Source organism: Centropristis striata, chromosome 4 (assembly GCF_030273125.1).
Source record: "Centropristis striata isolate RG_2023a ecotype Rhode Island chromosome 4, C.striata_1.0, whole genome shotgun sequence".
In the NCBI taxonomy this organism is placed as follows: Eukaryota; Metazoa; Chordata; class Actinopteri; order Perciformes; family Serranidae; genus Centropristis; species Centropristis striata.
Genome location: NC_081520.1, coordinates 3,811,531 through 3,837,831, shown reverse-complemented (window position 1 = coordinate 3,837,831; position 26,301 = coordinate 3,811,531). Strand labels below are relative to the sequence as shown.

Here is a 26,301-nt window from a genome sequence, read left to right as displayed (position 1 = left end):
GTTGAATACCCTCCTATAAATATGAAAATAGCAATGCCTAGAACTCTGTGTGCTTTTGCTCATTTTAAATCCACTTTCTCGTGTTTTATTAGGGCCTCGGGGCAATCGCACCGAGCACTGGTCCCATACAGCAATAGCTGTAGGGACCTTGAAAATTGATCATCTGTCACCAACAGAAAAAACCTCACCATTTTTCTGCGCAGTTCGTTGATGGGGAAATGAAGAGCTGGAGACGTCCAAGTTTCTCAGTTTAACAAAAGTTTATTACAATACGTCAAAAAATGTGCACTTTACAGAGATCTCCGGGTTCAAAAACTCATGTCCCTGAATACAAACAGACGTGTTTCAGTTCATGAAGTCTGAACCACGACTCTCTCCCTGAACCCATTAAAATACTAACATTTGTTTACAAAACATGCTGGTCGATTTCTTCCAGGAAGTTCCGCCCTCCTCACTCGCCGATTCGCCAGTTTTAATTAATACAACGGCACGTCAATGCCACCTGGTTGCTTGCTGCCCCGGACAAGGCCATCCTGACGTGGCCTCTTCTCCAGAACATTCAACAAAAAACCTACTGCCTTGTTTTGTCTTACAAAGATAGTGTGTGTTACAGGGCCAAAGGATTTTTACTGTCTCACATATATTTATTACACTCAAGGTTTGACCTTTGATAGTGACCTGCGTCACTCACAGAGACAGAGAACGGAGACAGACACAGAGACAGACACCAGGGAGTCAAACAGAGAAGCAGAAATCAAGCATAAAATAATTTACCAATATAGAAAATAATCAATTATTTTAACACTGGTCAGTGCACAATCTACTTAAAAAGGTCTATTTTCATTCCAGCTCAAAAAATTACAATATCAGCCACCATATCAGTATCGGCATCGGTCTGAAGAATCTAATATCTGTCGGGCTCTAGTTAAGAGTACTTTAAGATGTGATTTTAAACTGGGACAGCTTCATTTTCATCAGTTTAACAGTGTTCACACAGAAGATCAATCATTTACCTTAACATCAAGATTTTAGCATGAGCAAAATCAGTGTAACAATAAATACGAAAAAAAAAACATTCAGTTTCATTTAAACCAAAATTCCTCTTAAATTAAAACAAACACAAATCAAACATCTGAGACATCCTAAAACAGAAAATGTACAAGGGAGGAGTGAGGAGGACAGGCTGCCTTACTGCTGTTTTGAGTTTGTCTGCTGAGTCTTTCATGGCAGCTCCGTGTAGCTTCTTCAGTTCAGAACGAACACACACACACACACACACACACACACACACACACACACACACACACACACACACACAATGGCGATGGTTAAATCAAACTTGCTGCCTTAATGACTGTTCTTCTTCCTATGAAGAAAAGAAATGGCAATTATTTTTTCCAAGCATCAACATTTCATATGCCAAAATCATATTATCAGTGATTATGAATAAAACAAGTACACCTAATTTAAATGCTTGTTATTGCAAATCTCTAACCAGCCAATCACATGGCAGCAACTCAATGCATTTAGACATGTAGACCTGGTGAAGACGAGCTGCTGAAGTTCAAAGCAGCATCAGAATGAGGAAGAAAGGAGATTTAAGTGACTTTGAATGTGGCATGGTTGTTGGTGTGAGTATTTCACAAACTGCTGCACCATGTGTCGCTTTATTAGGAACACCTTGCTAGCTAATAATGTGGCCAGTGAGTGTATAACTCAGTTACAAAATGCACTGCATACATAAGTTAACGTTAAATACACTGAGTTTCATGATCGCACAGATTTCTGTCTGTATCTACTTTTGTTCTTCCTAAAAGTTCAGTTTTTCGGTTCATCAGCTTGTCAAAACTTAGTTATGGGTTCTTTATCCTGTTGGTAGTGCATTTCACTATACAGCAGCTTTTAGACATTTTTCTGCTGTTTGCTAACAGGCAGAATTGTCAAAGAAGCTCCTTCTTTCAATCCAAAGTTGTGGAGAGCAATGGATTGTTTTCCCCACCGGTGGGGGCGGGGCTTAAATGCGCTCTGTCAAAGTCAAAGTCAGAGTCAAATTTATTTATATAGCACATTTACAGACGGCTGAGCCGCACCAAAGTGCTTCACATAAAAGTGCAAAAAGTGCAATAAAATACAGAATTGACAAAGGTAAAAAGAAACAAACAAAAAACAAAACAACATTAAATTTAAAATAAATTAAAAGAAGATGGGATAATTTTAAAAGCACCATGGGATTACTAGGGGACACTATTCCCTAGCACTTGCCGGAGGAAAAAACTTTAATAGAAGGCAAGAGAAAGGAGGTGGTTTTGTCAGTGAGATTTAAAAACATTTAGTGACTGCACTGCACGGATGTGGGGAGCAGTTCCAGAGTCTGGGGGCTGCTACTGAAAACGCCCTGTCGCCCCTTGTTTTTAGTCTGGACCTGGGCACCTCCAACAGCAGCTGGTCAGCTGACGGTAGAGCTCTGGAGGGGGTGTGGTGGTGCAGAAGGTCAGACAGGTATGTAGGGGCCAGACCATGGAGGGATTTGTAAACAGTTAGAAGAAGTTTATAGTCAATGCGGTGACGGATGGGGAGCCAGTGGAGGCAACAGTAAATAAATGTACCGGAAATGCTGGAAGTGAAGTAGTTACGAGGGTAAAGTGAGCCACTGAAGTCACGTAAAAAGTCGTTCACTTTTGTTTTGACACAAACCTTTCTGGGTGAAAGTCTGACGTTTGTTTAGGCCATCAACATCTCCTCCCTCCCACCCAGTGTGTGACAATGCCATTTAACTCTGCATCGCTGTCAATCATTACTACTATGTCACTTGTTAAACCTGGAAATCAGCCCTGCACAAAAAGATCCCTATTGAGTCACAATGAATCAAGTCCCAAACTCTTGTATGATTGACTCCACACTCACGTGTACGAAACAAATACAGGAAGACCATCAATATGACCACAGAGACGCCAATAGAGAGCATAAGAATCCGTCTGGTTGGATCTGAGAGAAGAAAAGAGGTGATGTTAGGTGTCAGATCTGTTCCTCTGCTGCCACAGTGTGGTAGCTGACAGTACTACAGAACAATGACTCCACTCACCCTCTACAGTCAGGATGAAGCTCTTTTTGATGGGAACTCTCAGGGACTGGTGGGAGACGCTGCATGTGAACTGTTTCCCTGAGTCCCTGAGTGAAGCCCGGAGGTAGAAGAAAGCCGTCAGCGAGTAGGTCTTGTCCCATTTCTCTTTGTGGCTGGACTGAAGAACGTTCTCCAGCAGCTTGGGAAGAGGGGCTCCCACCCTCTGGTCCGACACTGGTGGGTCCTGCACGTACCAATCTATCTTCACATCCAGAGGGTAGTAACCTTCCGCATCACAGAAAACCCTCTGGTCCTCGCCCTCCAGCAGTGACAGAGTGGATCCAGTGCTGAGGGAGACACGGGGACGCTCTGAGGACAGGGAAGAATAAAATGTAATCAGAATTCTCAAGTCATTTTCAGCAAGAGGTTTCTGATGAGTTTGACTCCAGCTGCAAATGCTGCATGCAAAGTCTACTATGTTTATAAAAGGGACAGTTACTTCTATAGACAGCTTTAATGCTTTCTGACAGTTTATAGAGTAGACTAACATCAATCAAATCAGTCAATCAAAACAATATTTGAGGGATTCAGACAGCTATGTTTGTGTCTAGAGGCGAAGGTTACTTCCACATATAAAGTCTGGTGGACTCGTTGCAACATTGTTCAATTTTTCATGCATTGCTTTGCTTCCACACTGTGCTTTATCAAGCGCACCAAGCATTGAAAACAAATGTCCTTTGTCTATTGGAAATGTGGCAGGTTGCATTTCTCCTCCTTTCCAGCCCGCTTAATTGGTAGCAGGTGGTGCGCAATTACTCCTCTGCGTCTTGATTACTGATTACAGGGCCGTGCACCTTAATATCAAGTTGGCCGGCTGCTGCTCTGATCACACTCTTTGACTGTCTTCAGAGCCTGTTGTCTGGTCCTTAGGCATTGCTGCAGTTTGGCGTGGCTGTGTGGCGATTTGACTACAAGGTACAAGTACAAGGTAGGCACGTGCCATTCTTTGTGCGGAGCATTCATAGAATACAGAGTTGTGCTTTACCTGTTGATTGTCTCGCTTTGTAGGCACTGCTTTTCTCCGGCAGCTTTGCTACAGGTGAAGTTCGCTTAAGGCCTGAGCTTCACCAAGTCTGTGAGGTGGGCTGGCGTGACTTCACAAAGTGATGGCTGGTTTCTCCCTTGGCTTGGCAAGTGATGTTTTTCTTTTTTTTCTTGTGGTTAGCAGCTGGCAAAGTGCACAGCGGCCTTGTGTCTCTCCCCTCTCATCCACGCTGAGTGACAGCTGTGCTCTCTTGGTGGTATGTATGCCTGAGATGCTATAATTCATTTTAGCACCCTTACAATTTGATAACTGTTTTATTATATGTTATAGGGTCTAAAGGCCAGGCGGCGCACCAAGCGCCACATTTGGTCCTCAACCTCTGGCACGTGCTGCTGTTCTGTCTCTACTGTGAATCTTTATATACTATATGACTCTAATGCACAAAAACTTCTCTCTGGAGTCTTAGGTATGAGCACAGGTAGACATACAGTCAGCAAAATATAAAAACAGCACCATACACGAGTGTGAATTTATCCTGTTGTGTTAAATTTATTTTCAGTCATCCCTAACTGGGTTTCTTGTTTGTTTTGTTTCTTTCTTTCCTTTGGAGCATTTAGGCTTACACCTCATGGTGAATATTCTGTTGGGTTTACATTTGATTGTTTATTGTGATTGGGTGGGATTTCATTTTACTTTTGGGGATGTATTTTTGATTTTGTTTCTGTTGTAACCCTCTGGTCTGTGTACTGACTGTGTTTCCACTGTTGGGCAGGAGCGGGTTGCATTGGGGTGACTTGATTTCTTTTACTTCACGTGTGGTTTTGTATGGTTTGCTTTGGTTTTGGACCCTTCCCGCTTCCTTTGATGTGTCCCCTCCCCCGGTGAGCCCCCAGCGTTGCTCCACTAGCCCTTGATTATACAGTAGACACTGACTACAGTCGCATGGTTCTATAATAGTGATGATGTCATTTTAAAGAAAAGAAAAAGAAAAACCTATTTTGTTAATACATTTTTGTATAAGTTGGATCTGTCTCTGTCTATGCTTAAAGGAACCTGTGTGACCTTTGGTGTTTGTAAAGGGTCAGGTAAAATTTCCTGGGGGAATTACGCCTCTGGGTGGCGTTGTCGACAGCATTTAATAATTACTGTCTGAATTCCACTCGCCACACTTGGCGTTGTTGACAGGATTTAATAATTACTGTCTGAGTTCCACTCGCCACACTTGGCGTTGTCGGCAGGATTTAATAGTTACTGTCTGAGTCCCACTCGCCACAGAAAGAATATGTGAGGAAAAGAGCTGACACTTTTTTGAAGCAAGTCGGGGAGTTGTGTTTTGTTGGCTGAGTCTTTTTACTTTTATGTGGCCTTGATCAGCTGTGCAATTGCACATACAATCTTCCAATCCTGCACTTTTTGCACCCATGGGACTTTGTTGCTTTTGACTGAAACGATAAATTAGCCCACTACATATCATCCCTTGTGTTAATTTCTTGCTTCTTGCATGTTGTTATTTTGTACATTTAGCTTTCTGAAAGCCACCTGCTGCTACGACATCTTCAGATCTCATCAATAGATCTCCATCTGGTTTTCTCTATTTCTGAATGCATTTTAGCTGTTTTAGGGACCTCTGTCTCTACATACTACTGTTGTGTTTTATCACCAATTCTCCTCAACCATGACTCAGCACTTTTAGACAACTGCCTAACTTTACATGAGGTGAAATGTTTGGTTGACCCCAAATTTTCTCAAATCCTGCACTTCGCACATGTCACCTCGCCAGGCATATGTGTGAGGATTAGTTAAAAAACACTGACCAATCATAGCAGACTGGGCTTTTTCAGGAGAGGGCTTTAAAGAGACAGGCGCTAAAACAGAGCATTTCAGACGTTTTCGTGCAGAAAATACTTTTTTTTCATCAAAATGAGACAATTAATAGCCCAAAATATCAGAGTGACTGTTTGAGAGTGTCTTTGGCTCTTCCTCACCTTGGATCTGCAGATTTATATCCACGCTGACCAACACTGGATTCACTGACACTGAACAGCTGTACGTCCCTTCACTGCTCATCTTGGTGAATGGGAGGGTATAGGAAGCATCCCCGCCTGCCAGGCCCCTCAGCCCAACTCCAGTCCCCTGGCTCTGTCCTGTGCGGCTGGTATGACTGAAGAGTCGACTTTTCTCTCCACGATGTTGCCAGTCCCACTCCACAGTGATGTCTGGTCCTTTGTGGTCAACAGCAAACTGGCAGTGGAGCTTCTGTTGTGAGCCCAGGCCTGCTCTCACTGATGGAGTCTGTGTTTTAATGACCATGGCGACTACAGATGCAGATGTGACAAGACAGAGGCATGCAGAGATGTGGTTAGGTATAAGAAATAAAAACATGCTGCCATTAAACTGACATATGGTCTGTTTGTCCTGGGAGGGGGAACCCTCCACTTTTTTTAAGAGTTTTACCTCGTCCAAAAGTGAGGATCAAAGAACAGAGGGTGCTGTATGCTATACAGACTGTAAACCCCTAAAGACAAATTTGTTAGGCCTCATTTTATAGAAATGTGGGAGTTGTGGGCAGTTGATTTTTAGGGCGTGTTGGAATCGTACCACAGGTGAATCTTGGGTTCATTTGTGGACTTTAACATTTGTAGACTAAATTAAACAACTTTCTAAGTCAACTCACAAAATGGCAGGTGACCCTACAGGAGGTCCACTGGTCTGCTATAAGGGGGCCAGTCCTCCCTCCCTTCTCTCTCTTTCTCCACCGCTCCCCAGAGAAGCAACACCTCCTCCTCAGGAGGGAATCCAGGGGCCTGGAATCGCCAGCCCCCCCTCATCTCCTGCAGAGCCCTGCTGTGATGAGGCCTACTTTCCTTCCAGGAGTAATTCTGGTACAACTGCAACTCTGACCTTCTCTGCGCACCAAAGTTGCATTAATGAACACAAAGTTCATTGCAACTGCCAGAGAAAGCTCCACTTCAACAACAAGGACAACCAGCAACTTAATTTGCAAGACGGCAAATTATTCAACTCAACTTCCTTCTTTCCACGCCCGCCACTGAAAAAGGATTTCCCCTCCTTTTCAACTGGATTCGTGAGTAATGTAACTTGGCTTAGATAAGCAATCAGCAAGGACTTTAGTATAAAGGAGTTGACCTGTGATTAATGATCTGGTTTATATGTGTGTTTTAAGTATATTTATGTGATTTCCGTGTTACAATCAAAGTCATATAATTTCTTATAATTAATAATTATTTATGATAATTATTAATTCTTATAGCCATCCAACCACACTTTTTATCCGTGAGATCCACACAAGTGTCACTCAGGTTCATCCCTACATATTTGGTATCCTCATGGGAGGGATAGCATTTATGATAACGCCCTTTTATTAACATATTTGACGCCCTGTGCAAGGTCATCATTGATTTATAAAAGAGCCATCCTTAATTCCCAACATTTTTGGTGACCTGTGATGGAGGCAATTGGTATCTGTAACCAGATACCCCAACATATTTGACGCCCCGTTGCGAGGCCCAACAGGGGAGATAGCAGGTCAACAAATACCATATAGAAGTGGTGTACATCATCTGAAATCTTGGGATCTGAAGACTAATTTGAGATGCAGCTCAGCACTGTGTGTCAAATTGTTCTGATCAGTCTCTCGATTGACTGATTAATCAGTTAGTCAGAACATTAATGTTTGGCTTTCTGAAGTCAATTACCATCCTAAACTATGTGTAATAAGTTGTTGCAGCAATTTTTGGGTAGATATCATTTGTCACACACATTTGGTGCTGAATTATGCCATTTTTCATTATTGAGAATGGATTAAAATGGTTAAAAAATCAAAACACTCCAGAATATTACAACAAGAGCATTGCAACAACGTAGACAAATATCTAGTATAAAAAAGTCTCTAATTTTGGGTGTAAAGTTTCATGAGGCTGTGATTATCTTCGAGGTCACAGCAGCTCATTTTGCCAAGTTTCAAGAAATGCTCTCATTGTCACAGTCAGCCCCTCCTCTGTCTACTCCAGGCTCCAGCTTTCCCACCTGGTGGTGGCCCCGCCCCCCTAATCACACACCTGTGTCTCATCACCTCATTGACTCTCTATTTAAACCCTTTGTGTCCCTTTCCCCAGTGCCAGATTGTTAGTGTACCATGTGTCCTACTCTCCAGCGTTTTCCTAGTGTGCTTTTTGGTTGTGACCCTTGCCTGTTTTTGGACTCTGCCTTTGCCTTATCCCTTTGGATTGTTTGCCTGCCTTACCTGACTGAACTCCCATGTTCCGAACCATTGCCTGTCAATAAAGACTGGTTACCTCCTGTATCTGCCTCCAGAGTGCTGCATTTGAGTCCTGTATCTGTGCTGCGTAACACTCATGGGCTCCTATGGAGGAGCATCATCACACATGAATAAAAACTGGGCTCATTTAATCCACAAGAGTCTCAGCTTTGGGCAGGACTTTCACTTGAAGTAAAGTAATTTCACATTGTGGTGTTAGTACTTTTACTGAAGTAAGGGATCTGAATACTTAAATCTATATTACTCTACTTCTATCTAAACTTGCGATATAAGTTTTATCCCAAAATCATTCAAATAAAAGACATTGTGTTGAGTGTTACCTGTTGTGGTGAGTATCTCTTTGTCCCCGATGGGAGGCCATTTGTGGTAGTCCTGCTGACCTGGAGGGGGCTGGTCAGAGGGGTGTCTGAGGAAGCTGGTGACTGTGAACAGGCCTTTGGTGTGTCTGAGGGTGCAGCTGAACCAGTGGTTATAGTCCCGCGCCCCCATGACAGGCCAGCGGACATGGATGCCCTCTGTGCTGTACCTATGCAGCTCACACTCCAACTGCTCTGCTTCTGCTCCCTCTATGTACCGCCGCAGGTCCACCTTAGATCCTAGACCTAAGAAAAAAAAAAAAGAAAAAAAAAGCTCTTATTCTTTTCTCTTCTTTTCTTCCTTAACATATAGCACTCGTTTAGCAATGACAGTTAGCTCTTAAAGTTATGTACTTACTTGATTCCTATGGTCTATGTCTCGTACCATCAGGTTGAATGCACTTATTGTAAGTCGCTTTGGACAAAAGCGTCTGCTAAATGACATGTAATGTAATGTAGACCTGACAAAATAGCATACATTAGAAAACAGTTCTCAGTCTGTTACTCTGTAACCGCAGTATGTCTTACCAGTGATCAGGAAAGTGATACCATGTGGATTAACAGGAGCGTCTCCTGTTTTACCAAACTGCAGCATAGCCTGTCGATGGATGAGCTGAGTCTCAGTGTGATTGTCATTATTCACAAACACATGTTCATCAGAGAACTTACAGGGCAGCCATGATACCTGATGGACACACTGCACACCTGAAAGAGACAGAATCAGTCAGTGTAGTCGGCTAACATAGTACAGTATATGTATAATAGCATAGTACAGCACATTGTAGTCTAGTATAGTATCAGTATTGGACAGTATAGTGTGGTATACTATGCTATAACAGAGTATATTACATCACAGTATACTATAATATAGTACAGTGTAGTATAGTCTACTGGAGTATCCTATCTCACGTTATAGATACAACAATGCAGTATAGTTTAGTAGAGCATAGAATATTGAAGTATAGTATAGAAAGGAATAATGTTGTGCAGCATACTGTTGCATAGTTATATTGAACATTACAGCACAGTGTAGTGTAGTATAGTATGGGATAATATTAGCATAGTATAGTACGGTAGAGGGTAGTATAGTATAGAAAGTATAGTATTGTATATTATAGTACAGTATAAAATAGAATATAAAAGAATAGAATAGAACAGTAGTAAACAGAACCAGACAGAAGACACAGTAGTCATATCATTCATGTCTGATACACAAGTTATAAAAATGTCACAATCTATAACAAAGCTGAAGACAGAAACGTACCTGCAGATAGAAACAGGTAACTAAGTATCTTCAAGATCAGACTCATGACTCTTCATTAGTAGAAATGTCTCCTTATAGTGCTCGAGCACAGCGAGTTGTTCACAGTTGAAGGGAAACTTTCACTTTCACTTTACAGGAGAAGGAACTTGCTCAGCTGCCAGCTCACGTCACCTGTTTGTAAATATCACTGACAAAGCATTTTATTTTATTTATTCAAATGTATGTATAATGCTAAACTGCAATATGTGTAATGATAGAATGAGTCATCCAAGTTTTTTCACATTTTCTCCTGTAGGTTTTGTAGAACCTGATAATGTAATAAATTCTTGTTAATGTAATAACCCCGTTAATGTAATAAAAATCTGCACTTGAGTCCAGTGAAAATGTAATAAAACCTGATAATGTAATAACTTCTCAATAATGTAATAAAGTGCATTTCCCAATAATGTAATACACTTTTAACCAATAATGTAATAAAGTATAACATTAATGGGAGGTTATTACATTATCAGGTTAGCCTTCATTTCACAAGTCCTGATAATGTAATAATTCCCCAATATTGTAATAATTTAACAGCAGACCACCCATTACTTGGGTTCAAGTGGTGATACTGTGTATCAACTCTAGCTCAAGAGCTCTAGCGCCACCAACAGGTCAAAGTTCAATGTTTATTAACTTTTGACCCGTTCATCCATTTTTCACAAATGAGGTATCACTGGAACCCTTGGGCCAATCCGAACTCAATGCATCCTCAGTGGGGGTTTTCGGCCATATTGGATTTTCCGCCATCTTTGATTTGATCAAAAACCTTTTAAAAGGCCTCTCTTATCACAAATTTTGTCTTATCTTCTCTAATCTTGGCCCAGATGATCTTCAGACCATGACACACAAATGCATTCAACATCTTCTTGAAATTCAAAGGCACTTGGCTGTGACAGCCAATCAAACTTGATGGTGAGGTCACCAAACAGGAAGTAAGCCCATTTCTCAGTAACCCTTTAGCATATCTTAACCAAACTTGGTACATATGACATCATGACATCATCATATGACTCATGACATCATCCTGGGGAAACCCAAAACATCTGGTGACCTTTGACCTCTAGGGGGCCACATAGTCTGTCCAATCTTCATGAAACTTGGCATATGATCTTCAGACCAAGTTGAACAAATGTGTCAAACAGCTTTTTCAAATTCAAAACCATTTGGCTCTCTGACAGCCATGATAATGTTGAGTGCAGTATCTCCAGAATGCATTGGTGCAAGTGCTTCAAATTTGGTATGAGTGTTTATAGGGACTTAAAGATTAATTGATTTGAAACAACAAAAACAAAATATTCGTTACTGACCTCAGAAAACTGAGCAGCGACTCCTTGGAGTGTCTGTTAGTCCAAACAAACGCTGAACAAGACATTTTTACTGAACCAAATGTTCAAATAAACATTGAGTGAAAATACAGTGAAAGGGTCAAAGTTATGAGACCAAACCGCTAAACGTCCTCTTTTCTATCTATATAACGTTATATATAACTCTGTTGACACGTTGCCGTGGATACACATTGCTCTGCTTCTCTCCTGATGACGGCTCGCCTTGTTAGTGACCTGTCAATCAAAGGTAGCCCCGCCCCAAATCATACGATTCTTTATCTTCTATTTTCTTCTAAATGGGGCCATTATTAGAACTATTAACATCAGATTGTCTTGAAGATTTTACTAGACCATAGTGTTGTCCTGAAAAAAATTCTGAGGTAATAAATCAAGTGAGAAGTTTTCAAATTTTGCACTGAAATGAATGGGCAGAATTTTTTTGCAGCCAAACTTAGCGCCCCCTGCTGGAATTTTCGGTAGAATGCAGCTTAAGGCACTTCCTGGTTTGCCTCCCTGCTCAGACACGGAGATTGCCGCCTGGTTGTTACACACAATCACAACTTTCCATTTCCCATCACTCTTTTCAAAATAAAAGCACCCGTCCCACAGAACGCCACTTGAAGCATTTTTTCAAAATAAAAGCAACACAATGTATCGCAGGTCTTTCCATATGTGAACATATTTATGAGAATGGGTTCGTGGGTAAAAAAGAAAAGCACGAGGACCAGTTCACGTTTCCACCGTTTACTAAGGTGTGCAGGCAAGAACAACCACCACAGTTTGTCCCCTCACATGCCCAAACAAGCACATACCTCTCCCGGAAAAGCTAAAGTAATTCCACAACAAAATAAAGTAGTTCCAAATTAAATAAATAATAGTTAGGCTCAATTATTAAAGTTCAATACATTTCCCAAATCAACAATATTAAAGTTAATTGTTATAAGCCTACTTAATACAAATAATTGTGAAACAAAATAAATCTTATATTACAACATAGTGAAAAACCTAGAAAATAGACAAACATGAAAAACAACAACTAGCTAATACAAATACACCAGAAAGAACTGTGCTAAAGGTCATTTACAGTATCGATGTTTACAGGAATCCTGGGATAGACCTAGTTTTTTAGAAACAAGAACTTTATGGCACTCGCTGCTTCACAACAATGAGTTGTACTGGAAGCAACGGGTACCTGATGTAAATTAGTAGCATCAGTTGTACTTGAAGTTATGAGTAGTTTAGTAGTTTAAAATCCTGAGGTTACTGTGTCTTAACAGGAAACCTGAACAAGACTTTTTTTTTTTTTTTTTTTTAAAGTAAAAGCCCCACAAACTATATCTTAATAGTTTATGAAGCCTTTTCAGTGATATGTCTAATCATCTTCAAGATATTTTTATTTATATAATCAATATCCTATATTTGGAATTTTAGTTGAGATATTTTCATAAAAATGCTCTGGGAAATCAACAAAAAACAAGCTCTAAAATGACGTCTTATCAAATTTTCTAATTTTTTAATAACAAAGACTGTATTTGTGTTCCATAAAGACACCCCTTGGTGAAGGACACAGTTATAACACTAACATTTCTCTTCGACAAATCGGTGCTTGTTACATTTTTCAAGGTAATGACTCAGCGGGTTTCCTCAAAATGCATTCAGATCAAGCTGGAGAGGAGCTAACAAGAGGGCACATAAAGTACATTCAAGATTCTAGAGGGTCTATAGGGTAAAATGCAGACTTGGTACCCATGCTTTATGTAAAACAGTCCATGTTCAGTTACAGCATATAGAGAAAATGGAACCTGGTCTCACAGAAATCCGTGAAATAGCCACGGATTTCGCTTAACTCAAAATCCGTGGAATAGACACGGAATCGCCCAAATTTCCATGAAACTGACACGGATTTCGCTACAATGCAAGTTAATGACAGTCATATCCCGTGGCTATTGGTTTGTTCCAAGTCACGTGACTTTCAAGGTCCCGGCGGTCAGAACAAAAAACATGGCGGACAGTTCTCTCATTTTTAGTGAAAAAATTAATATTTTGACTTAGTTTCTGCATAAAAATGGATTTTGATCACATTTCTAGCGAGAAAAATATGTTTTATTTTCTAAATATTCACTCAGTGAATGTACATAATCACTTTGTATGTTGGAATAGCCACGGGATATGACTGTCATTAACTTGCATTGTAGCGAAATCCGTGTCAGTTTCACGGAAAGTTGAGCGATTCCGTGGCTATTTCACGGATTTTTGTGAGACCATGTTGAGAAAATGGTACAGAGCAAAGAGTCGGTTGGTTTCCGTCAGCTTTATTTGTCCCTCCTCACTGTGTGCAGTAAAAGGCTTTGCGTGGTTCAGAGTGCTCATGACAGGGACAAGGGAAACTGAAACCCAGATATGCATCTGAAAAAGAACAGTACATCAGAAACAGGCCCAGAGACTGCTGGGTGCCTGTAAATGAATCTATACACATTTTACATAGAAAAAGCATTTATTCAGTTCTGTACAGAGGAATAGGCCTTTGTCTGCTTTCACAAGAAGAAGGCACCTCCTTTTCCTTTAACTGTTTACTATACTGGCCTTTATGCATACCTGGCGAGAGCATGTGTGTATCTATACACATACATATGTACAGTACAAACACTGTTGGGGGCACAGCAGACGACTAGAGGGGAAGCAGAGGGAAATGATGGGGGCTAGGCAATGCAGATTGTGACAAATCAAGTGTCACAAAACCTAGCAAAATGAGCAAAACATCACGCTTATTTCACAACCAATCTTAACAATGAACAGTCCTGGTAGAAAGAGTTCTCTGGAAAGTTTAGGAGCTGCCATGAGTTATATTTTATTGTTTGGCACACCCCTGTGCCAAAATAGGTTTCCTTATCAAACCCTTGGCAGATATGAATACAATGTATCAAATTCATTTATGTACATATAAAGATTTGTGCTCTTTGACTGACAGACAGGCCATCTGATGCCCTCATCAACACCTCCCAAGCTCAAACTGATATCTCTCTCTCTCACACACACACACACACACACACACACACACACTCCCATCCCAAAAAGAGGGAAAAGGAATCATCACATGCACCACATACAAATATATACAAGTTTGCAAACATCAAGTTTTGTTTAAAGAAAATGGCTACTGATACTGACAGAACATAAAAAGCTGTAGTATTTTTGTAAAATGAAACTTAATAAGGTAACTTGTCAAGTAATGTGATTTAGTTTCACAATTCGCTCCATCAGCAGGAGTGGAAACTCTTCCCCTGCCTCCAGGATTTTACCTTCAGATAAACATCTCGTCCCCTTAATTCACAGTAAAGTGCTTAGGCTAACAACACAAGAAGAAAAAAACAGTTACAAACCTACAGGTTCCTTTGCTCACATGGCTGTTAAGTTTTTGTAACAAGAGTTTTTGTTTCGTGTAAAATCCATGTTGCTGGATCTGTTACAGTGATTGGCCGTAAGCCTTTTGCTATTTTTTAAAAATTTCCTTCCACTCCAATACTTGAGGTTTTCAAGATAGGCAGGAAACTCAAAAATCCATGTTCTTCTTAACCAATAAATAAGAAAAATTATAATTTAACAGAGTATATAATCACTGAGATCACACAGTTACCAGGATAGTAAATATTATGCTGTCCATGGTAGCGTTTGAGTCTCTTGAAGCCCACAATCATTTCATAGTCCTGTCCATCTTCTTTTTCTTCTAGTTAAAAAAATGATATCCAAATGCACTTGAAAGTGCATGCATTATGTCCAGATCCGGTTTCAGCTGTTTGTTTCTGCATCTGTTGTGATCTTTGGTTGTAAATCTGTGCACCAGTCACTTGTTATAGTTCAGTCAGTGATGCAACAGTATGATAATAAATAGATGAAACCTATCAAATGAAAAGTGCTTGAACTGCTACAGGAGGGAAAGCGACTTGTGAGTATGGTAGTCAGTAGTCTTAGGACATGGTCCCTCTGAGGTTTGTGTGTGTGTGTGTGTGTGTGTGTGTGTGTGATAATGTAAGGGCTGCTACTCGTAGAGTGTGACAGTGCAGTAGCAAAGGGCTGAGATCCTGCGGTCCACGCTGGCCTTGTCTGCAGGGAAAAATAGACAAAACAACAACATGTAAATAAAAAGAATTAAAGCAAACCAATATTTAAAATACTAAACCAGCAGATTCAGCAAACTTTCCTAACTGCACAAAGTTATTATAAATCTAAATTATGCCCTTTACTTGCTAGAAATGGCTAACTTCTATTTTATGCACGCGTTTCATTCACAGAAATGTTACTCTAACCCAGCGGTTCACAAACGTTTTTAGCCGCGCACCCTCTTTCTATGTCCCGTTGACGCACCCCCAATCCCCCAGACTTTCAAAAAGAAAAAAAGGTTTTACAGGCATTTTTTCCAGATGTTTTAGGTCTAAATGGGCTACAGTACAAAGGAGACAGAAATATTGATTTAGCAGTGTCAGTAATAGTGTTTGAAGACCCAAAAATATCCCAATGTTGTAATCTTAGAGCTGTACCATGAAAGAAAGAAGAGTAAATTGTCTCACATAAAGTATCGAATGAATTTTATAGCTTGTCATGCAAAAATATGGCAATAACATCTTTACAGGAAAAAGGTAAATAAATACAGAGTAAATAGAATATTTATTTTAGACTTTTTTAATATATATCTTAACAATTCAGAAAAGGCCATTTTTTCCAAAATGTGACACAGTACGTGACTTGTGTGACAGGTCTGGACATTTACATGTACTCAAGAGAAATTCTGAGTATGAGAAGGATGAGGAATCCAAAAAAATATGTGAAATCATTCTTACATGCCACTTAAAAGCCAACCTTTTCATTTGAGAGGTTCCTGCATGAGGCCCATTGTGGGACCGTGTGTGTATGTGTGTGTGTGTGTGTTTCAGAGTTTGTACTCACACTTCACCATCTTCTCAACGTCAGTGGGGTCCTGTAAGATCTTGGACAGGCCATCCAGCAGCATGGCAGCCTTGCTGTAGCGATAGGCGATATCTTCTGTCTGCTTGAACATCTCATCGAGAGCTGCCGACTGAACCTGACACACACACACACACACACATCAACACATTAGGCTGGCCAGTATGGAGCATAGAATAGAATAGAATAGAATAGAGTCTTTATTGTCATTGCACGGTACTATAAAAAAAATACAATAGCACAACGAAATTGAGGCACAGCTCTCCCAGTGCAAAAAAGATAAATATTAAATTAATAACCAACCAAGGCATGCACCCATCAAACAAACAAACAAAAAAAGGACACCACACACAAATCACAAAATTAAGACACATGGCAAAGGAAAAACCTATTGCACATGTTCTACAGTAAAAATAAAGCCTATTGCACATGTTCGACAGTAAAAATAAAGCCTATTGCACATGTTCTACAGTAAAAATAAAGCCTATTGCACATGTTCTACAGTAAAAATAAAGCCTATTGCACATGTTCTACAGTAAAAAAAAAGCCTATTGCACATGTTCTACAGTAAAAATAAAACCTATTGCACATGTTCTACAGTAAAAAAAAGCCTATTGCACATGTTCTACAGTAAAAAAAAAGCCTATTGCACATGTTCTACAGTAAAAAAAAGCCTATTGCACATGTTCTACAGTAAAAATAAAGCCTATTGCACATGTTCTACAGTAAAAATAAAACCTATTGCACATGTCACACAGAGAAAAAGCTTATTGCACATGTTCTACAGTAAAAATAAAGCCTATTGCACATGTTCTACAGTAAAAATAAAGCCTATTGCACATGTTCTACAGTAAAAATAAAGCCTATTGCACATGTTCTACAGTAAAAATAAAGCCTATTGCACATGTTCTACATGAATGTACATGCATGTGAAGCTGAACTTTACTTAACACAGTTTTTGAAATGATAAGAATCAATACAAGACTACAGTCCTTTTGTTTATTTTAGTTTTCTGTACGCTCACCATTTCCACAGCATGATTGTAGATAAGCTTCTCTGCAGTGACGCTGTTGATTTCGTCTACGAATCGTTGCTTATCGGAGAAGAAGTGGTTGAGTTTGTCCGTCAGCTGCCGGCAGAGGGAGATGCAGCTTTTGTATCGCTCATTCAGACTCTTCACCACTAAGAGAAGACAGAGAGAGGGATGAGTTTTTTTGCATTAACTTGTAAGTTACATATGTGTAAATAGACAGTAAATACACACAGGTCAATTTTACATACACTACTGGTCAAAAGTTTTAGAACACTCCAACTTTTCCAGAATTGAATTGAAAATTATGCAGTTTAATGTCTCAGTGTACTCTGAAATTAATGCACATTTGCAACATTTAAAATTCTTTATTGAGCATGATAGTGTTTTGAAAGTAAAAAAAAGATTCAAAATCACATTTTATGTTGGACTAAAGGACTAAAAAAAAGACACAAAATGACTTACAAAGACATGAAAAGAATTGAAAAATTGACAAAATAGCCCAAGACTCCATAGAGTTAAGTTGTTAACCCATTTCTTGTTCCATGAAAAAGGCCTACTTGTATAATTCTGAAATGTACATTATTTTTCAGTTTTGGTTAACCTTACCTTTTTTTATTTACCTCTGGCAGTTCACCACTTACCTTTGTACCCTTTCAAGCTGTTCATTTGACTTGAACTGCTTGAATTTCAATAAAAAACTGGAAAAATTGGGGTGTTCTAAAACTTTTGACCGGTAGTGTAAGTACAACATCTTTCCATGCTAATAAAGTGAGTGAAAAGCAGATTTCACCTTTCTTCTCACCCACAGTTTCGAGTTTAACATATTGGTCAGAGTTAAGTCAAGTAATATTTTTACATTAATTGTCCTTACCCTGTTTGACAGCAGTGGAAGGATTAAGTTTGGCTGATTTAATCTGAGCCTTGGCAAGATGGAGAGCAGAAGCCAGGAGCTGAGCTGCCTTCATGTAGAGCACCAATTGCTCCACCTGCCTGTATGCACAACCATATAATATTATAATATTAAACACAGTCAAAATATTTCAACGGCACTAAACAAAGAGCCACCTCTACGGGCTTCAATTTGTCTCATTAATACCTGTAAACGCACAGAGGGTGATCTACAAATAGTCCTTGATTTGCACACGTGTTTTGCTATCCACAAATACAAATTTCTAATTCGTAACATATATTTTAGCTTTTACAAATACGTATGTATTTGTAAATATATTGTGTATTTGTAAATACCCAATTTGCCATTTGTAAAACTGAAAATTCTGTTTGTGGCCATTTGTGAATCACAAGCTATTCGTTTGTGAATCTGTGTGGATCTTGTCAAGAACGTCTCAAAAATGTGTCTTTGAGGAAAGAGATGCGTGTGTGTGTGTGATTGATGATTCATGAATGCAGAGTCACACAGAATTTTCAGTTTTAATGGAAAATTGGGTATTAACAAATACACAATATACAGTACAGGCCAAAAGTTTGGACACACCTTCTCATTCAATGCGTTTCCTTTATTTTCATGACTATTGACATTGTAGATTCATCAAAACTATGAATGAACACATGTGGAATTATGTACTTAACAAAAAAGTGTGAAATAACTGAAAACATGTCTTATATTCTAGTAAGCAAAGGGTGGTTACTTTGAGGAATCTAAAATACAAGACATGTTTTCAGTTATTTCACACTTTTTTGTTAAGTACATAATTCCATATGTGTTCATTCATAGTTTTGATGCCTTCAGTGAGAATCTATAATGTAAATAGTCATGAAAATAAAGAAAACGTATTGAATGAGAAGGTGTGTGTCCAAACTTTTGGCCTGTACTGTATTTACAAATACACACCTATTTGTAAAAGCCAAAATACAAGTTACAAATTAGAAATTTGTATTTGTGGACAGCAAAACACGCATGCAAATCAAGGACTATTTGTAAATCGCCCTCTGTGCGTTTGTATATATTATTCAGACAATTTAAGCCCATACACCTCACACTAAACAACATTATTAACTATATGAGATTATTAGAGAGTCAGACAAGACTTAAGCCCTTCCTTACCCCCACTCTCTGCTGAGCTGGCTGATCTGGTCTACCACCACACTATCCTGGGGCGGGTAGAGGGAGGCAGCTGACACACCGAGCTCTGTTGCTCCAGCTCGCACTGCTGCCATCTCCAGGACGCAGTCAGTGAATGAAAGCATCATCCGTAAATGCATCAAGGTGTCAGTGTGCTCCCGCTGGACCAGACAAAAAGACAGAATTACATGTTAGACACAAAACATTCAAGGCATTTATCAGTGAGTCATGAAGTTGTCTCATTAATAATTTAGTTATAGATAATCAGTGTTTACATGCACAGTTCAGTCGAGCTAAGCTTAAAAATCGATATTGGTTTACATGCCACTGAGAAAACTGAATAACTGACAGGAACATGTCCTCCTCCTCAACACTGGGTGGTGATATGCGTAGTTTCAGCGGGTTAATATGGCGCCCTTTCCGGTGGATCTCAGTTCGACACTTTGTGCCGTTGTTACTGACCAGCGATCGGCTATTGCGAGCGGCTCATGTGCGTGCGGCTAATGCGAGCGGCTAATGCTAACGGCTCATGTGCGAGCGGCTAATGCCTACGGCTCATGTGCGAGCGGCTAATGCTAACGGCTCATGTGCGAGTGCCTCATGTGCGAGCGGCTAATGCCTACGGCTCATATGCGAGCGGCTAATGCAGTCGGCTCATGTGCGAGCGGCTAATGCTAACGGCTCATGTGCAAGTGCCTCATGTGCAAGTGCCTCATGTGCGAGCAGCTAGTGCGAACGGCTCATGTGCGACCTGCTAATGTGCGAGCGGCGAATGCGAGCGGCTTTCTCTGATGTTTTTGTTCCAGGGTCATACGCTAGTGCGGTGGTGGAGCAGGCGGAGCATGCGTTGTCTTCTCATACATGCTGGCAAAAATCCTATTCCATCGCATTATCTTGGTGTCTTAATCAGAGTTGGAGAACTCCAACATCAGTTGGACAAACACGTTTACATGCACTTCAGTTGTCCAGTTATAGTCAGATTAAGGCAATAATTTGTTTTTTTCAAGTGTCATGTAAACGTACTGAATGGTAGATTCATGTTTAATGATAGACACCAAACATCGCCACGCTGCTCACCTCCATGAGGGTCTCCTCAGGCAGTTCAGGGGCTTCAAATGTGATGAATCCCTCCAAGCTGGGAGGGGAGGTCCCATAGGGAACATAGCGAAGGCTGCTGGGTGCCCCGTCAGACCCAGCAGCAACCTGCCCTCCCCCAAAACCTCCTGGAGGAGAGGAGCCCAACGCCATGCCTGGAGGAGATCCAACATAGACCCGGCCACTGATGGAGCACAGGGAGCCAGCTGAACTGTTGGAGCCCACTGGGAGAAGGATGAAGTTCATGAGATCAATACTACAGACAAATACCTTCACAAAGAATACCTTGCAGCCTCCCTGGTTCTAACGTTTGCTAGTTTAGCATTTGCTTGCATACTGGCTCAGCTCAGGGAAGGGTCCTCACCTGAGGTGGTGCGTGGCATGGTGCCAAGATGGCTGCAGGTAGGAGGAGTACTGCTGTTGGGTGGTGAACCCACGGTGAAAAGAACCGTACGGGGACTTGCTGACCCAACCTGAACCAGCCCGCTGGGACCTGCAGGGGCTTAAGGAAGAAGAGAGAAATTTAATTTTTTAAGTTTTCTTTACTATCCTACTCTGTTAAAAGCAGCAGAAGTAGACTGTACCAAGAAACTTTACCATTCTGACATAATAAGTATACTTAACTTTTAATGTGAAAGAATACAGACAAGACATTATTATTTCCATTTATTGAGCAAAAGCCTGAACTAACTACTTTTTGAATTTCATTTCTATCTGCTACAGAGGCTGAAAAATCGATTATCTATTAGGAAGCGTTGACACTTCTGTTGAATTTCCAGAAAAAACTTCAGGTTTTCGGGGCTTATTTTAAAATCGGCCAGAGGTTTTACAGGCATTTTTTTCAGATGTTTTAGGTCTAAATGGGCTACAGTACAAAGGAGACAGAAATATTGATTTAGCAGTGTCAGTAATAGTGTTTGAAGACCCAAAAATATCCCAATGTTGTAATCTTAGAGCTGTACCATGAAAGAAAGAAGAGTAAATTGTCTCACATTAAGTATCGAATGAATTTTAGAGCTTGTCATGCAAAAATATGGCAATAAAATCTTTACAGGAAAAAGGTAAATAAATACAGAGTAAATAGAATATTTATTTTAGACTTTTTTAATATATATATCTTAACAATTCAGAAAAGGCCATTCTATTTTTTCAAAAATGTCCAAAAGTTTGAACAGTACGTGACTTGTGTGACAGGTCTGGACATTTACATGTACTCAAGAGAAATTCTGAGTATGAGAAGGATGAGGAATCCTAAGGCTAGCTGTGGTAAAGGGCCATTGTGTTGTATAACACACCTGTGTCCATGGGTCGCTCCGTGTTAAGGCTGTCAGTGCTGCCCTGATGGGCCTGGCCACCCAAAGTGATTCTGATTGGCTGCTCACACAGACGACCTGTACTAACAGACCTGCAACAAAACCAAGGATTACATCAGCACAATGTCAAAGAGAAGACAAAGTGACATCACATAGTAGAGGATAAACAGAGTGGGGTCAAAGTAAACCAAGCTAGTGCCCTTTACTCAGAAAAAGTTAAAATACATGACATGAGTGACATTGTCATGGTTCTAAAACATGTCAAAACCTGGAGATTAACAGATTTGTATTTTGCAAATTTCGTCATCTGTTATGAAAGTACAACACTTCAGAAGCGTTGCATGTTAGATCGAGACATGTTTCTCCTGTATGGAAGTGCATCTAACACAAAACCAGTGTGAAACTAAAATGCTCCATTTAAACTCTGCAAAATACATTAAAAAGTAAGTAAGTGCCCTAAACTGAAGAAATTCTGGGATGAGGTTTTTGATGCACTTGGAAAAGTATTCCAGAAAAGTTTTAATAAAGATCCCAAGATGGTAATATTTGGACTCAAATTACATAACTGGAAGGGGGAAAAAATATATTTTACAAATATTACTGATTTCAGCTCTTAAATGTATTACTGTTAAATGGTTAAAACCAGACCCTCCAACATACAATATGTGGATTGAGAAGGTCTGGGAAATTTATCACATGGAACAAATAACTTACTCCTTGAAGCTTCAAAAAGATATATTTGTTAACAGATGGAGACCTGCCATGACCATACTAATGCAATAATTTCATGTTACCTTTATTTTATTTTACTTTATTTCACTTAATTTGATTTATTATTATTTACACTGTTTATTGTTTAATTACTTATTGTTTGTTTGTGTTACTTTGGTTTAACCATATCATTTATACATACTTGACCTGATGTATATGTTTTAATGCTGTATTAAGCAGATCACAAATGAAAAACAGCAGACTAAAATTTGTATATATATGCTTGTATATGCTGCAAAAATTGAAATAAAATTTAAGTTTAAAAAAAAAAAGTAAGTAAGTAAATATTACATTTCCAGGAACTGGAAAGTGTATTATTGAACAAATATAGAATAAAAACTGTGTGTAAAATACGGCATAGTATCATATCCACATATTAGCAATAAACCGTAATGACTTGATAGCCATCAATGGAAATTCATTTGTAACACGAGTTAAGGTGGATGTTGAGGTGGGTGCAAAATAAAAGTGTTAAACTAGATTTGGGAAAGCGAACGGGGCAGACAGAGGAAATGTTTCTCCCAGGGAGTCCTACCTGCCGAAGGTCCTGCTGGCCTCCGGGGCAGCCGGTCGCCCTGTTAGATACGGGCTGCAGTGGTGGGTGCAGATGTCCCGGGAATCTGCCAGCATCTTAGTGGGCACGGGGCTGTCCGCCAGCGCCATCAGGTTACAGGACGCCTGTGTTTTGGGGATCTTGAACGGTGCTGAAATAGTCTGTTTTAAAAAATGAAACGGAAACTTTAGCAACTGAAATTGCAATAAACCGTTTATCATTTGTTCTTTCCATTTTCAATTGGCAATCAGAAATCAAATAATGAAAAATTGACTGGATATTTTGTTATTTGTTTTTTATTATAACTCAAAAAACGAAAAAATGCTTGTTTTTTCATATTTCTATCTCAGGCTCAGATCAAAAATATGAAATGGAAAAACTATGAACTACGAAGAAGCAAGTGACTGCAGTCAAACTTCCGGGTCACGTAAACCCGACCAATTAAATATCAAAATCAAATTCAGTCCTGGTGCCCGTTTTTCCATTTTGTATTTTTGATCTGAGCCTAATATTGAAATATGAAAGAACAAGCATTTTGTTCGTTTTTTGTGTTATAATAAAAAAACAAATAACAAAATGACCAGTCAATTTTTAATTTTTGGATTTTTGATTGCTAATTGAAAATGGAAATAACAAATGATACACAGATTTTAAATGACTTAGTTTTTTTGTTATTGATCTTTTGCACATTTTATAATAATATCTGCATTAACCTTAGTCGGGGAGCCAATAATGGTGGGCAGTGGAGATTTCTGCAGCCAGTCAGATGTGCGGGGGGAGGAGCCCAGGATCTTGGTCGGAGAGGAGCCCAGGTTGGTGATTCGGCCCAGCTGAGGGGAATGACTGCAGGAGAAGGACGGCTGGACTGGGTCTGATAACTGCTTGTGGAGTTTCTGCCTGGACTGGTAGACCTCGGTCAGGGTGGGGGCACTCTGGAGCCGAGCCCCCAGGAGCTGAGAGGACGGGACAGGGGAACCTAGAGAAGGTAGAGGGACTGGATTTCAGATCTGTTCAAGTTATTGGACTGTGTAGTATAGTGTAGTATAATAAAGGATGGATAGATAGATAGATAGATGGATAGATGGATGGATGGATGGATGGATGGATGGATGGATGGATGGCAAGGTTATAATAGTTTTGGATTTTTCATTAGTTTTAGTTTTAATTTCGTTGTGAATTTTTTTCTTCAAATTCAGTTAGTTTTAGTTAGTTTTTAGAGTGAGTTTTCTAGTTTTAGTTTAGTTTTTAGTTTTTGAAAATGCTTAGTTTTAGTTTAGTTTTTATTAGTTTTAGTGTTAGTTTTAGTTTTTTTTGTAATGGGCTATGTGTTGGGTGCCAGATTGAAAGAGGTCATAATAAATGTTTCCTTTATTTCCTTTGGTTTATCATCTCAGCCCCAATAAGGTTGTTAACTGTTTTGAATTTTGGTTCTAGTGTAGACATCCCAGTCTCAGTAAACATATTCACCATGTGTTGCATGTTCAAATAGAAACACTGAATTATGAATGAAAAAAGTTGACAAAAACGAAAACTAAGGACATTTTCACTATAATTTTAGTTAGTTTTAGTTAGTTTTGTAACCACACAATACAGTTTCAGTTAGTTATCGTTTTTTAAAAAACTCTAGTTTTTATTTTTATTTCAGTTAACGAAAATGTTTTTTCAATTCTAGTTTTCGTTATTTCGTTAGTTTTCGTTAACTATAATAACCTTGATGGATGGATGGATGGATGGATGGATAGATGGATAGATGGATAGATGGATAGATGGATAGATGGATAGATAGATAGATAGATAGACTTTATTTATCCCAAGCTGGGAAATTACAGATGTAATATTGATTGAGATTAAAATTGAGACATATCTTTATATCTAAGTTATCTCCGAGCTGAAGGCAGTTTTCAGCTCTAAACTTTAATCTACACAGAGGAAAAAAACAGCAGCAGGACTGATGCTACTGTGGGTTAATTTTTCTTTAGTGTTTAAAGTGCTCTATAAATAAACTTTACTTACTTTACTTACTTACTGATTACCATTTGCTGTTTTAACAACCAATGCATCCCCACTACCATATACGTTGAATCTTATCTAAGTGAAAAGGTTGGCACATATACATGAGTCAACCAGGTAACCAGGCATAATGGAGGAAAAGGGAAATGTTGCCTTTGAACTGACCTCCTGAGGAGCTGCGGCTGCGATGTTCGTGGTTCTGCAGGTGACAGCAGCAGTGACCCAGCTGCTCAGGGATGGTGCCCACTGGAACAAACACAGTTTTTTCATTGTGAGCTTCTGCAAAAGTATAACTTATGTCTGATGTTATTAAGAAGCTGTGCTTGGGGACATGTCTGGACATTACCCAGAGGTGAGGGAGAGTAGGGCCGAGGGTTGCCGGTGGACAGACGTCTGCCTACTGTCTGAGGGACGTCTGCAGAGCTGGGAGACCCGGAGCCCACCTTTGGAAACCCCATAGGACTAGTGTTGGAGCGCCTCACTGTTCCAGACCTAGAAAAAGCAAATTATCATTAAGTTATTAGAATAATAATAATAATAATAATAATAATACATTTTATTTGTAATGCACTTTACATTACAGGAAATCTCAAAGTGCTACAGGTTAAAAGCATAACATTCTAATTATAAAAAGGATAAAAAGAGGAAAAAAAACAGCTAAAAACATACATACATAATCTAAAAACCATCTAGATGGGAGGAACCAAAGGTTTTGCTAAAAAGGAATGTTTTTAGTCATTTTTTAAAAGTTTAAGTTATTAGAGTCAACAAGAAAATCCATCCATCCATTATCCTTAACCCTTTATTGGGCGAAGAACTATATTTGGTAACTTTGGTGGATATCTAAATGAGGTCCCCGTGTCTCTCTGTGAGGTCGTAGAACCACATGGATTTCTTCCAGCTAATCAGCAAAGATCAGGGTAATATTTCGAGTAAAAGTTGCAAATTTACTAGATTAAAGTGGCAAATCTACAAGAAAAAAAGCATATTTTTTCTCGCAGATTGACCCCTTTAAATCTCATAAATCTGCACATTTTTTCTTGTAGATTTGCCACTTTAATCTCATTAACTTTTTTTATCAAAATATTACCCCC

The 26,301-nt window shown here is 39.5% G+C and overlaps 2 protein-coding genes and 2 long non-coding RNA genes across 5 annotated transcripts in view; 2 read left to right on the top strand and 2 right to left on the bottom strand.

The window, feature by feature from the left end:
- Positions 1–793: 793 nt before the first annotated feature.
- On the bottom strand, positions 794–10,163 carry LOC131970447 (tapasin-related protein-like). Of its 2 annotated transcripts, none has more exons than XM_059331843.1 (7): positions 10,027–10,163; positions 9,291–9,467; positions 8,727–9,002; positions 6,092–6,421; positions 3,083–3,430; positions 2,905–2,985; positions 794–1,243 (listed from the first exon to the last, which is right to left on the bottom strand). In XM_059331843.1, exons 1-7 carry the CDS (start codon positions 10,070–10,072, stop codon positions 1,143–1,145), a joined length of 1,359 nt encoding a protein of 452 aa, XP_059187826.1. In that variant the 5' UTR covers positions 10,073–10,163; the 3' UTR covers positions 794–1,142. The 2 variants fall into 2 exon arrangements, with proteins under 2 accessions (XP_059187826.1, XP_059187827.1); XM_059331844.1 differs by lacking the exon at positions 794–1,243 and adding an exon at positions 1,288–1,366 and having other exon boundaries at positions 8,727–9,008.
- On the top strand, positions 4,093–6,244 carry LOC131970453 (uncharacterized). The gene is made up of 3 exons (XR_009394181.1): positions 4,093–4,201; positions 4,290–4,362; positions 6,105–6,244. It is a non-coding gene; the product is annotated as an uncharacterized LOC131970453 (long non-coding RNA).
- Positions 10,164–14,869: 4,706 nt separating the features above from the next.
- ulk2 (unc-51 like autophagy activating kinase 2) overlaps positions 14,870–26,301 on the bottom strand; it is a 38,988-nt gene continuing 27,556 nt past the window's right edge. Inside the window, exons 16-27 of the mRNA XM_059331840.1 lie at positions 25,554–25,699; positions 25,373–25,453; positions 23,911–24,173; positions 23,180–23,358; positions 21,856–21,965; positions 20,925–21,062; positions 20,543–20,784; positions 19,448–19,626; positions 18,257–18,375; positions 17,377–17,534; positions 16,335–16,470; positions 14,870–15,494 (exon numbers count right to left, since the gene is read on the bottom strand). Of these exons, the coding sequence (XP_059187823.1) occupies positions 15,430–15,494; positions 16,335–16,470; positions 17,377–17,534; positions 18,257–18,375; positions 19,448–19,626; positions 20,543–20,784; positions 20,925–21,062; positions 21,856–21,965; positions 23,180–23,358; positions 23,911–24,173; positions 25,373–25,453; positions 25,554–25,699 (1,816 nt within the window). The 3' untranslated portion in view covers positions 14,870–15,429. The remainder of the gene's footprint in view (positions 15,495–16,334; positions 16,471–17,376; positions 17,535–18,256; positions 18,376–19,447; positions 19,627–20,542; positions 20,785–20,924; positions 21,063–21,855; positions 21,966–23,179; positions 23,359–23,910; positions 24,174–25,372; positions 25,454–25,553; positions 25,700–26,301) is intronic.
- Positions 17,635–26,301, top strand: part of LOC131970452 (uncharacterized) — a 96,074-nt gene continuing 87,407 nt past the window's right edge. The window contains exon 1 of the long non-coding RNA XR_009394180.1: positions 17,635–18,127. This is a non-coding gene — a long non-coding RNA (uncharacterized LOC131970452). The remainder of the gene's footprint in view (positions 18,128–26,301) is intronic.